We start from the raw sequence: 12,304 nt of genomic DNA on the forward strand, positions 1-12,304 counted from the left end.
TGGGTTCGAATCCCACTCAAATCATGGATGTCTCTATAGTGGTGGTGATGACTGAGAGCCATGACTGAAGATAACGATGATACCAGTGATGATGGTGGTGATGATGATATTGAGAAGTAGACTAAATTGTGATATGTTGTTTTAAATTAATTTTATTGGAGGCAAGAATTAAAATTTTCCCTGGTCAACAACAAAATCGAAGTCTGTGTTCCTTCATGTCCTGGCCAGCCTCTCTGCCTGTAGCTCAGAGAATGCAGAAACTAGCGCGTGGGCTCGACGAAAGGTCGGGATCTGTTCCCGGGAGGGACAAGGGATCTTTCTCTTCTTCACAGGGCCCAGACCTGCTGTGGGGTCAATTCAGCCTCCTATCCACTGGGCGACAGCTGCTTGTCTGGGGATAAGAGGGCACGGGCGTGAAGCTGACCACTAGCTGTATCTAATGTCGAATTTATGACTCGTTCAGCTGTACCTCCCCCCTCTGTCTTCAGAGTGCAGTGTGTAATTAATTAAAAATATAGATAAAATTGTAAGATTTGAGGCGGTGTCACAGCGGTGACTATGAAGAAAACTGATTTCTTCATAGATAAAATTATCTTAAATTTTATACATTCGACTTTTTCTGTAAATTCTTCATATATGGGGCTGTATTTCGATGAGTTTATCTATTCAAATTGTATATGAAACTTCTAAAATAGCTCGAAGATACGTATTTCCCCATAAATTTTATAGAAAATGTGGGAACAGAAATTATTTGTCCAAAATGGTCTCACTTTAAGTAAGAGTACATCGGGAAAAAATACTCGTATAAAGTGAATGAAATGTTTCCATTTGTTTCAGGCTGTAGTTACCTATTCGTCCACATATGTACTGGTCGCGCTGAGTATCGACCGGTACGACGCAATCACACATCCCATGAACTTCTCGGGGAGTTGTAAGTAAGCGTTGTTGTGCAACAGTAAACTTTCTGACTAGGAGCAATTAATAAAGCTACACATTTCCATGGAGTGAAGATCTCACATTTCTTTTTTACCCCTCAAGCCCCCATAAAAATCTGGTTTTAATGTATGAAATTTATGTTTCTGGATTCCCGGATTTTTGTTTTACTCGTCTGAAATTAGATTTTAAATTTATCTTGTTTATAGCTACGTCATAACAATAAATGTTTTAAAACTCAACTTAGAAATACATTAAAAAATATCCACCCTCTCGTGAATTTGTAAAAGAAACAGAATTTTGCCGTTTGTGGTTTTGCTGCTATAATTATTTTATTATTGGAACACGCATTAGCGTAGTTGGTTGAGACACTATGCTACAAGCCGGAAGGTCGCAGGTTCGATTCTCCATGAGGTCATTTGATCTTTTCAGTTGACCTTAATCCTTCCAGCCGCACTATGGCCCTGGGGCCGACTCGGCCTGTAACAAAAATGAGTACCATGAATCTTCCTGGGCTGTAAAGGGCGGCCGGCGCGTAAGGCTGAGAACTTCACAGCGATCTGTAAGCTGACCGTCTAGAAGATGTTGGCGCCTCAGTGTCTAACAACCCTGTCGGTCTTCACGGCCCGTTGCAGGGATAGTTTTACCATTTATATTTTGTTATTATTGTTGTTTATTTCGAAGGCAGGTCGGATCGTTCACGGAATTACTAGGGTCCTAATGAACTTTCTTTCACATGTTAATTATATCTATGAGTGTCGTGAAAGTTGCGACTCATAGATTCTTGAGAATCGCAGTATACAGATTTCTTTACGAAGACACGAAATTTATGCCATGGAATTAGTTTTTAAATTTAGTGGCTGGTACCGAAATTGATGCAGAAAAATAGGGAAAGTTATCACAAACTTGAAACGCATTCAATCCGCTATGAAGGAAATTACCTCGCTGTTAATTTATTTGTGTGCTGGTGTTGCGAAAATGAGTGATTTTGCTCAATTTCAATATTTTCTAGAACATCCCTTCTCTTGTAGCATCTGAAGTTGTCACGGCGGTGGTTATGAAGAATTATACCTTCTAGAATGTAACACTCTGTAGCATAAAGCAGACAAGTACCATTTTTGAGTCTCCTATCGATGAATAGATGTGTCGTCTTCATATAATTTTAAATAAAGGCTCTAGAATGATAATTTGCTATTTGGTGCTAGAAATTACATTGTCAGTGCACAGTTTTGTTTGTTTGACAACAGAAATTTCCTTTAGAATACACTTAGAACTATTCCTCAGGTCCACGTCCATGATTATCAGTCAAATTTAATTTCTTATCTGCGTTTCTTTCGATAAACCAACTCTTTGATGTATCACCACAGGCGTAAATCAGAGGGAGAAGTCTGGTGAACATGGAAGCCATCCTGTGGTCCTCCGCGACAAATCCAACGGTAACTGTTGAAATATTCCTTCACTTGCCAACTGAAATTGGGGCGGAGTGCCGTTGTGTTGTGGCCACATGTTTATGTTGCTTTGAAAGAAAATTATGCCAGACGAGAGGCAGCTCTTTCTGTAGGTAATGAGAGGTAACATTTTGCGCTTAAACGGCTCTTAACATTAAACGAACAAAAATAGCCTAAAATTGTTTAAAGCGGTTTACCAAAACACCAATTTTATTTGCCTTGCCTCAGTTTTCAGCAATGCTCCGTAACTCTCTGAATCATACTCGTGCCCATATAACGTTTGTACTCAAAATAACCCAATTACATAGTAACCTTCTCACTTGTGGCGTACTATGTTTCACATTACAGATGATTTTAATGGTGAGCCATTATAAAAAAATAAGTGATGTTTCAGTTTCCTGTGAAATGCGGGTGTACGAGCCTAGAATCTGCATGTTCCTATATCATTTGATCGGTATGAATGTAATTTCGCTCTGCAGATTGTAGTAAAAATCACTGTAATATCAAGCACATCTAACCCATAATTAAAGAACGCATAGAATTAATTGTTTTCCTGTTATATATCACGTCACTTAACCAACGGTATCCTAACAAATCATTACTGTAGATTTCTAATTTCGAATTCATTCTGAAAGCATCAAATTTAAAGGGGGATTAACTTAAAGGCGGACATAACTGTATGGATTCGTTCCAGGGTATCACTACGTAATTTTAGGTGAAGGTGCTTTTGGAGATATTTCATGTATTCCCGGTTTTTTAAAGAAAAACAGTAGATTCCCGGTACTCATTCCTGTTAGAGGCTGGGTCGCCTGGGTCTTCTGGGTCGACCCCAAGGCCATAATGCGGCCGGAAGGATTATGTCAATTTGTAAAAATGCAATAACCTCATCGGGAATCGAACCCGCCACCTTCTGGCTTGTAGCATAGTGCCTCAACTAACTACGCTACCGCGTGTCCCCTTCAAGGAACAGATGTCCCCTTAAAATACTTTCGCAGCTTTTTATATGACGTAGAAGTATGTATATATTGTGAGAATTAGGAACATATCCGTACGTGTATGTTGCAGGGAGGCGCGCGAGGGTACTGGTTGTGGCGGCCTGGTCCCTTAGTGCCCTGTTCTCCGCCCCAATCTTCATCCTGTATGAAGAGAGACTGGTGCAAGGTGAGACACGTTTTCCACCCTAGCTGAACTTCTGTCTTCCCTGCAGGTAGTTCGGGTCGCATCAATCTGTTACTCAACCTATCCATTTTTGTATCAACGACCCGCTACAAGGAGCCGGGTTGAGTAAGTATACACTAGACTTCAAAGGGTTAAGTCAAACAAGACATCGATTGGAATCTAAAGGGTGCTGACGATGGTGTGTAATATACACAATTATTGGATTTTTGGGCTTTGTCCATCATCCAGTATTCTAGAAACTCGAAGACGGACCCAGCTGAGTAGGTATCTTCCCCCTCACCTGAGGATGGAAACAGGATCTGTTTCCGAAACGTTTGTTTCTTCTACTTTCTAGAATACCGGACGATGGACAAAGTTCAAAAACCCAATAATTCTGAAGATATCAATTTTTGCCCGAATATGGATGAAACGGTTTCCTCCGAAACATTGGTAAGCATCTAGAGATGTTCTAGAACACAGTAATCTTCACCACTGAAGATGGAGGCAGCAGGTACCTCCGAAACATCCGTATGCATTTTAAAGTACACGGCGTCAGGAACCAGAAGACCGCATTCTCAATATTCAGCACCGTGACTGGACACTGCAATGTGTTGCGTGTTGCAGGCAAGACGCAGTGCTGGATAGAGCTCCCTCATCCTTGGCAGTGGCAGCTGTACCTGTCGCTGGTAGCTGTGTCACTGTTTGTGTTGCCGGCCCTCATCATCTCGGGGTGCTACGCCGTCATCGTGCTCACCATCTGGAGGAAGGGCAAGACCCTCACCCCCACCTCCAGGTCCTACCGCAGCAGGGGTGAGGCTAAAGTTCAAGTGTCTAAAGCATAATAGGTTTCGCCTGCTTTAGCACTGCCCACACGCTGTATTTATGTGTTTCGGACAATTATCGGAATGGGAAAGCATTTCGCTAAACTGCACCATCTGTTTTTCTTGCTAATGGAAACGCCCTGTCTTTTTGTGCATTATTTTGCGAAGTGATTCGCGATGTTGTCACTAGGTCGATTATGTAAAGTCGAATAGCAGGGAAAAGGAGGGACACGCGGTAGCGTAGTTGGTTGACGCACTATGCTACAAGCCGGAAGTTCGCGGGTTCGATTCCCGATGAGGTCATTGGATTTTTCAATTAACCTAATTCTTCCAGCCGCACTATGGCCTTGTGGTTGACTCGGCCTCTTTAACAGAAATGAGTGCCAGGGTAAAGGGTGGCCGGCAGGCGCGTAAGGCTGACAACCTCACCGTCATCTGTGAGCCGATTTTCTAGAAAATGTGGGAGCTTCGACCGCCTGTTACAGGGATACTTTTACCTTTTTATTAAGAGAAGAGATGTGTGATGAACTGGAAAGGACGTAAAAGAAAACAGTTGCGACTTAATCGAGCTGCTAAACCGAGCTCACTGTACAGACGAGCAGCACACCATGTACTCACACGCGTTGCATCGAGATAGAGCTATTTCACTGTACAGATGAGCAACACGCCATGTCCTCACACAAGTTGCAAAGTGCATTGATGTTGGCGAAATTTTCGAAAATGCATTACACTAGGTAAACTGCACCAACCCTGTCACTTGAACAATAAAAACCGGTATTAGAAACAGTACGTAATGTCTCTTTCTTATCAACAGTTTTGGAACTGCACAGTGAAATGACTCTATCTCGGAAACCGTTCGGAATAGGACACATGTACATATACACTTTTTGCTTAGAATGACCGATACTATGACCTCCCAGAATATTGACGTTCCCTCTCGGGGCACTGTATATCAGCCTCCTGTAGCAGCTGCTGTTTGCAGGACAACACCGACTGCAGCAGGAGGAGCAGAACTGCCGGCGAGCCAGCTCACGTGGCCTCATCCCCAAAGCCAAGATCAAGACAGTGAAGATGACCTTCGTCATCGTATTTGGTAAGGCTCGGCAGGGTAAGAGTGGCACCACTGCTTAATAGTAATGCTCGGCAGATGGCCGCGCCATAGCTCAAGCGGTTAGTCTCCGGCTTCCCACCTCGGCGGCCCGGGTTCGATCCCAGGCCTGGTCAAATGGGGTTTGTGGTGGACAAAGTGGCGCTGGGGCAGGTTTTCCCCGAGTATTTCGGTTTCCCCTGCCAATCTTCATTCCACCCATTGCTCCACAATCACCCTCAACTATCATCTGGAGCTGGTACAATAGGCCAGAAGTGGCCGCAGTACAAGGGACTTAGTCCCACCCCACTAGCAATAAAAAAAGGCTCGGCAGGGAAATTCGGGCCTTTCAATAAAAAGATTTCCAAAGTTCGAACATACCATTTAAGGCTAAAGTCCGACAGTGGCAGGGTTCACAAGGGTCAGGCAGATTTCTCAGCGGGGAAGCACTGGAGGGACAGTCATGCCTTTTAGTCGCGACTGGATCTAAGGTAAAGTGCGCCATTTTGTGAAGACGGCATCAGGATGTAGCTCTTTGCATTAGAGTGGCCATGGAGGTTAGCCTCTGTGATGTCACGTAGCACGGCCAGGTGGTTCGTTACCATTGTTCCGGACAAGCCTGCTAGCTCCATCTTCAGGGTAGAAGAGTAAACCGAATGTCAGAAGGTATTACGGAGCTAACCGATAGAAATAGTGATACCCGTGTAAAGAATATGGGCCCCTAGTGTCGGTTTCGGTGATCATAGTCATTTAATGGAAATAATTCTAATGAGCGGGCATATAAGAGATAGAGTGAAGCCAAAAGAAAGCGTACAGAAACAGTTGTCCTTGAAATTTATTCCTTCAAGGGCAAAGTAAAGGAGGAAACAGCAAATGCCAACAAAGGCTGAGTCAGAAGGCGGAACAGAGGGTTTGCTGACGTGGAGAAAAAAAGGATAAACGAAATAAATCGAGTTGTAAGAAAAGGGAAGGTGAAAGAGGCTTTACACCAGCATTTCCTGCGGAACTCAGGTGAATGTCTGTCCGACAGCCCTGACGACTTTCTTGCAACTCTCATCAGGAGCAGCGGGAGAAATCCGGATACTTTCAAAAAAATTATGTGCATTCTAACATTCCTACCAAATTGAACATCTCTTATTTTTCTCATAATTCTTTTAACCTGCTTTTTTACTATTATTCTTTATCTTGTTCTCTCTCTCCAAACTTCATGTCCTTGTACCCTAAAAAACTGTGAACTTTATACTTACCTCTGTGACAATGTCAGTTTATGCTGTGACGTCTTTTGTTTCTCGTTCGACGGGAAATTTTCCTCCAAGCTATTGCCTTGATATTACCCTGAAGTACATAACAACCAATTCATTCAGGTAATATTTCAAATCATCTTATGCAGCAATCCTTGGTCATCCGCAGTTGTACGAATTGCCAGTTTCAAGCATCTGTGCTTGTACATTTGTATCAGGACAGCACTGGCAAATGATCGTTTAATTTGTGCCCAAAGCCGTAAGACTTCTTGAAGTGACTCGTTCTAAACTCTGCTGGGACGCCTTTTGTCGTGACCGAAGTTTTGCCTGCGTAATATAAGATGTACCCTCAGAAACGTTTTGGGCAGCTAAACGGAGATGCATATTACAAAGGAAACTGTGTGGACCGCTTGGCCAATCTGAACGTGGTCTCTGCCCACCATCAACTACAGATGCTATACAGATTCACGTGAAAGACATTAGGATGAAGATGATTAAGTAGGGTAACATTCATTCATTCATTCATTCATTAATATCATAGGATGGACAGGACGGAAAGGAAATCCTCAGACTAACTGGCCCTGGTGGCCGCGCCATAGCTCAAACGGTTAGTCGCTGGCTTCTCACCACGGCGGCCCGGGTTCAATCCCGGGTCTGGTCAAGTGGGATTTGTGGTAGACAAAGTGGCGCTGAGGCAGGGTTTCTACGAGTACTTCGGTTTTCCCTTCCAATCTTAATTCCATAAATTGCTCCACAACCACCCTCACCTATCATCTGGGGCTGGTACAATAGGCCAGAAGTGGCCGCAGTACAAGGGACTTAGTCTCACCCTCACTAGCAATAAAGAAAAAACTGGTCCTGGCCCAGTTTGAAGTAGAGACCTTTGGATCGAGAGATTCATTACCAGTGTGTCACCTTACTCGGTACACAGGTTGTCCGGAAATTCGGGGGAAAACGCAAATAATGTTGAATGCCATATATCGTCATACAGAAAATAAAAATATTTTATCAATGGAACCCTTGAAAACGAATTTACGGGACACTCTGTACAAGTAGTGGATGTGATTCAGTTGCCTGCAGATTAAGGACTGGCGCTGCTGTTGCAGTGTTCATTCTGTGCTGGAGTCCCTACTTCGTTTTCGGGTTGCTCCAAGTATACGGCCACGTGCCAAACACGCAGAACAACATCGCCATCGCCACGTTTATACAGAGCCTGGCGCCGCTCAACTCTGCTGCCAACCCAGTCATCTACTGCCTCTTCTCCACGCGCATGTGCAGGACTCTGAGGTACGTAAAACTATTTGTAGGCGTGAGATGTATCACTGTTGTTAAGGAATTTCAGGTTACCATAGTAATGAATTGACGATCGTAGACACGATGTATGGACGTAAGCTACTTATCAGATCATAAACGAGCAAGCAGTATTTTCTTTCAGTGTACCATGCCTATTCTATGAGTATTGAGGTGGATATTGTAGGTTGCAAACGAGAACACTCTTTAAGAATACTCTCACTAACCGAAACAACTACCAAACTACACAGAGTCATGTTCGTGAAGAGAATTATTTTTGTATTCCTTGTCCCAAGAAGCTCAAAGTCACATTGTGACTGACGGCCAGTCAGTTAGTAAGTCTTGGTGTCGAGCCCCTTCCTGGGGCTTATGACCAGATATTTATTACTGTTTGACAAAGTCTTGTTATTGTGGGACTCCCTCTCTGACGAGAAGACGGATCTGTCTTTTGTATATGCTGCTGGCCCTTGCGAGCGCAGCCTTTCTCGGGTCCGAGTCCCTTGGGACTCGCGACCATATTTTACTGTCTCAGGTTTGAGACTTCCCCTTTCGTCGCCTCCTACGACTCGCAGGATCACGTTGGAAGTATTCGACCCCGCTTCCAGACCGGGGTTACTCAAGTCAGTTCCCATTCCCGTGTTCTCTCATATCCTCTCGGCACGGACCACGCACAGAAAACACAGCCCCTCTATTGTTGCACGGCGGAGACCACAAAGAAAACACACGTTACATGTCAGATTGCGAGTTCATTGTTCCGTTACCAGCACTGGGCGTGGCGCGGACGACATAGAAAACAGCCTAATCTATTGTTGCGTGCTAGACTGTGTTTACGCAGCTGTTGCCTGGCAACGCGTTGATCAAATCCGTTACAATATCTTGGTTTCAAGCCGAACCAAGTAACTGTGACGTTAAGGAACGCGCGTCTTTACCCAAGTGAATATTCCGCTAGCGGAGCGAAATCCTGAAGACGTGCTCTGAAACCGGGCTTCACTACACTTCAAATTCCATGTCATTATAGTCTTCAATGAAGCTTCACAGATTGCTAGCCGGCTCACGACTTAGTCCAGGCTTTCGTGTAAATTCACGACATGTTTCGGCCACACAGGGCCAAAATCAGGCTTAAGTGATAATTTGCGTAAATTTTATACTGTAATAGCCCGTGGGGGCTGACCATACACATTGGCTACTAGACCACATGTAAAGACACAAGCAAAAAGAACAATATGACACACAATACATAATTTAAGTTATTATATTGCCACTTTATGGAGTGACTATAGACGAGTTTGGGTTGGTTATCGCATTTTTCGGACACTTAGTCTCGGACGGTAGCAGAAGGATAAACTGGGAAGGAGCTGGACGGAAGACTTCGTGTTACAAACTCGGTGCTGTCCCGGTACTTGACCAGAGGGACTGAACCAAAATCCCCAGTAAGGATAGCCGTTGTAGGAGTCGAGATTCGAACGGAGCATCTACAGCATTCGAGTAAAGAGCGTTGCCACTTCGTCAGCGGGTTGTGTAACAAGACCTTATTACCTACATAGGTTCGACTCCAGGACTTGGAGGGTGCTTGTCAGTAACGACACGGAAAGAACATTGAAGGAAGGTGCCATGGCATATGGAGCCTGAGGAAATCTCTTGTGCCAGGACATCCCGATTCCCAGGACGAAACTAAAATACAAAGTGATGCCAGCTATTGCAGGGCAACATTGAAACGTATCTCTGTGAGGAGCGCATTATGTACTAGACTCTTCCTGGCCATTGTGTGTTCCAGGAAAGCGCCTCCGGTCAGCTGGCTACTGGCTGGAATCGCGTTCTGCTTCCCTGGACTGCGGATCCGCGACGGAGCTGCAGACACAAGCTCAACTGTCACAGAGACATTAACGCAGCACTCCTCTCGCAGGGCAGGCTCCAACCAAACCCCCGCGTCACTTCGACATCATGTCCGGCTGCAGACTGAAGATCAAAAGATGGCGGTATCTGCAGTCTAGGGCTCAGTGTCTGTATTCCTACGCGACGTCACATAACACCACGGTGCCGATGTCTGCAGTCTAGGGCTCAGTGTCTGTATTCCTAAGCGACGTCACATAACATCACGGTGCCAATGCCTGCATTCTAGGGCTCAGTGTCTGTATTCCAACGCGACGTCGCATAACACTACGGTGCCAGGGACTTCAGTTACCGCTTAGAATATCCGTATTTGGACATTACTTGATACAGGACATAACCAGGTGCCAATGTTTGCATTATAGGGCTCTCAATGTCTGCATTCTTACACTGTTACATGTAAGACAGAACATGGTACTAGTTGCTTCAAGTACACGTATATCTCTCAGTGCCCGTACTGGGACATTGTTATTTACATACATGAAACGAAGGGCCCAAATGTCTGCAGTTTATCAGTCTCAATTCCAGACGTGTGCAGTTGAAACGGCATCGTTAGATACGTGAGAATAATTTAACGTAAGTGCAGAGAAGATAAGTACGTTAATATCTGGAGTTTAGAATCAACAGCATGTGCACACAGTACTGCAAGAAAGACACAGAACAAGGCGTCAGTTACAAGTCCAGCATCGGAAACTCCTACGTCTGTTCAGAGCAACGCAGATCTCACAACGTCTCGCTAAGAAGAGTTCTTCTGAATGCACATATTTACGGGATACAAAATAGAGTAAGCAAGCAGCAAACATAAGCCCTCTGAAAATCTTGTGAATTTCTATCGAACTACACGGCGTAACGTCACAGAAAATAATGCCTTAATTTGCCATTACGATCGGAAAATTTGTGTGGTGTGTTTATGAGCATGATAACCTAGAAAATGTATAATATTTGTTTCTTCACAGTAAGCCTCCAACCGTCAAAATTAACTTTAAAAATATAACACGGCAGCTTTATATAATATACAAAGTGGGCAGCTCCCCAGGGCACCCGCATTTTAGGGGCCTCAATTGCATGAGCTTCGGTGCAATGTGCTTAAACCTTCCGTCGTTATAACTGACCCTGATATTAAAGGACAACATCTGTCTGTGTACAACTGTGAACTTCTATAGACCTTGAGATACTAAGAAAACTATTTAAAATAAAAAAGAACCCAATATAAAAACCTTTATATAATCACATTGTGTGTTTCTGTGTTTTTGTTGCGTTGACGCGTCTGATAATATTTCAGGTTTCGACGTACAAAATATTAAAGTAGTATGTTATGAAAAACATTTCTGAACTAAGATAATTCTTCAATTATGACTTCGATATTTACATGTGCCCTTCGTGTCTCCTCCACCTCCCACCCCACGCCATTCCTTCGCTCCTGCGAGGAATCCGATCTCTAGCGGTTTTCTACACTATCATCAGACGCTCCCTCATTTTTGCCGCCATCTGTGAGTGGATTATCTAGAAAATGTAACAGTCTCGACGTCTCACAAACATCTGGGCTTCCACGGCCTGTTGTAGGGATAACTTTAAAAAACCCAGTGGTTTTAGTCCGCAAGCGAACTATACCGACCGAGCAACCGCCGTTTGTCGACGAAGTTAGTGCCTCTGTGGTCTAGTGGTAAGAGTTCCTGGCCGCTGATCGATAGGTCCCGGGATCGATTCCCGGCATTAACGGATTCTTTTCTGAGAAGCACTGCGTCTGAAACGGGGTCCACTCAGCCTCGTGAGGATAGAAAACCGAAATTAACGGCCGTGGAGATTCATTGCGCTGATCACGCCACACCCTCTATCCACAAAAGTTGGCAGGGATAGCTTTATCCTTTATTTATTCGAAATCCAGTGTTTCACCATTAAAAAGGCTATTGTAAGGGGTTTTCAGTTAACCAAGACATTGGTATAATCACTGAAGGACTGTGTAAGACAGCGCTTCCTAATAACGTTTCACGTGATTTGCTGATTATATACGGGGTTTGGAGGGGTAATCGGATTCACTGGGCTCCTACAGATCCGTGACCACAAATAATTATAGCGCTACCGCTCATTCGCACACTTTACAGTTCACTAGAGCATACACTTAAGTCTTCTCAGTCTACTGCGTCGTCACCAGTCGTTGTCTGGTAGCGGCTTCCAACGGCGGACGTTCCACATTCTCTGGGTTCCCGAACTATCCCTGGCCTCAGCTTCCGGCTTCTCACAACAACAGTTTACGGGGACTGAACTGCAGCAGTCATCTGACTCCCTCACTTACCAACTAACCCACTCCACTCCGCTAATTGAACTAATTCCTCACTAACTTTCTTGCTTATAACATATCGGCCCGCACATAAAACACCCTTTCTCGGTTATTTACGGGCCGTTGCCTTTTAACGGACTTTTTTTTTGCACTGGTTGCCT

The 12,304-nt window shown here is 44.3% G+C and overlaps 1 protein-coding gene across 8 annotated transcripts in view; it reads left to right on the plus strand.

Moving 5' to 3' along the window:
- The window catches only part of LOC111874907, an 82,189-nt gene that overhangs the window by 50,042 nt on the left and 19,843 nt on the right, over window positions 1-12,304 (plus strand). For 7 of the 8 annotated variants that reach the window (XM_033755648.1, XM_023870775.2, XM_023870776.2 and 4 more), the window contains 5 exons: window positions 838-931; window positions 3,447-3,542; window positions 4,164-4,349; window positions 5,343-5,453; window positions 7,759-7,975. In XM_033755648.1, the coding sequence (XP_033611539.1) occupies window positions 838-931; window positions 3,447-3,542; window positions 4,164-4,349; window positions 5,343-5,453; window positions 7,759-7,975 (704 nt within the window). The remainder of the gene's footprint in view (window positions 1-837; window positions 932-3,446; window positions 3,543-4,163; window positions 4,350-5,342; window positions 5,454-7,758; window positions 7,976-12,304) is intronic. The other variant, XM_023870778.2, reaches the window with a different exon arrangement.

Source organism: Cryptotermes secundus, unplaced genomic scaffold (genome assembly GCF_002891405.2).
Source record: "Cryptotermes secundus unplaced genomic scaffold, Csec_1.0 scaffold516, whole genome shotgun sequence".
NCBI classification, from domain to species: Eukaryota; Metazoa; Arthropoda; class Insecta; order Blattodea; family Kalotermitidae; genus Cryptotermes; species Cryptotermes secundus.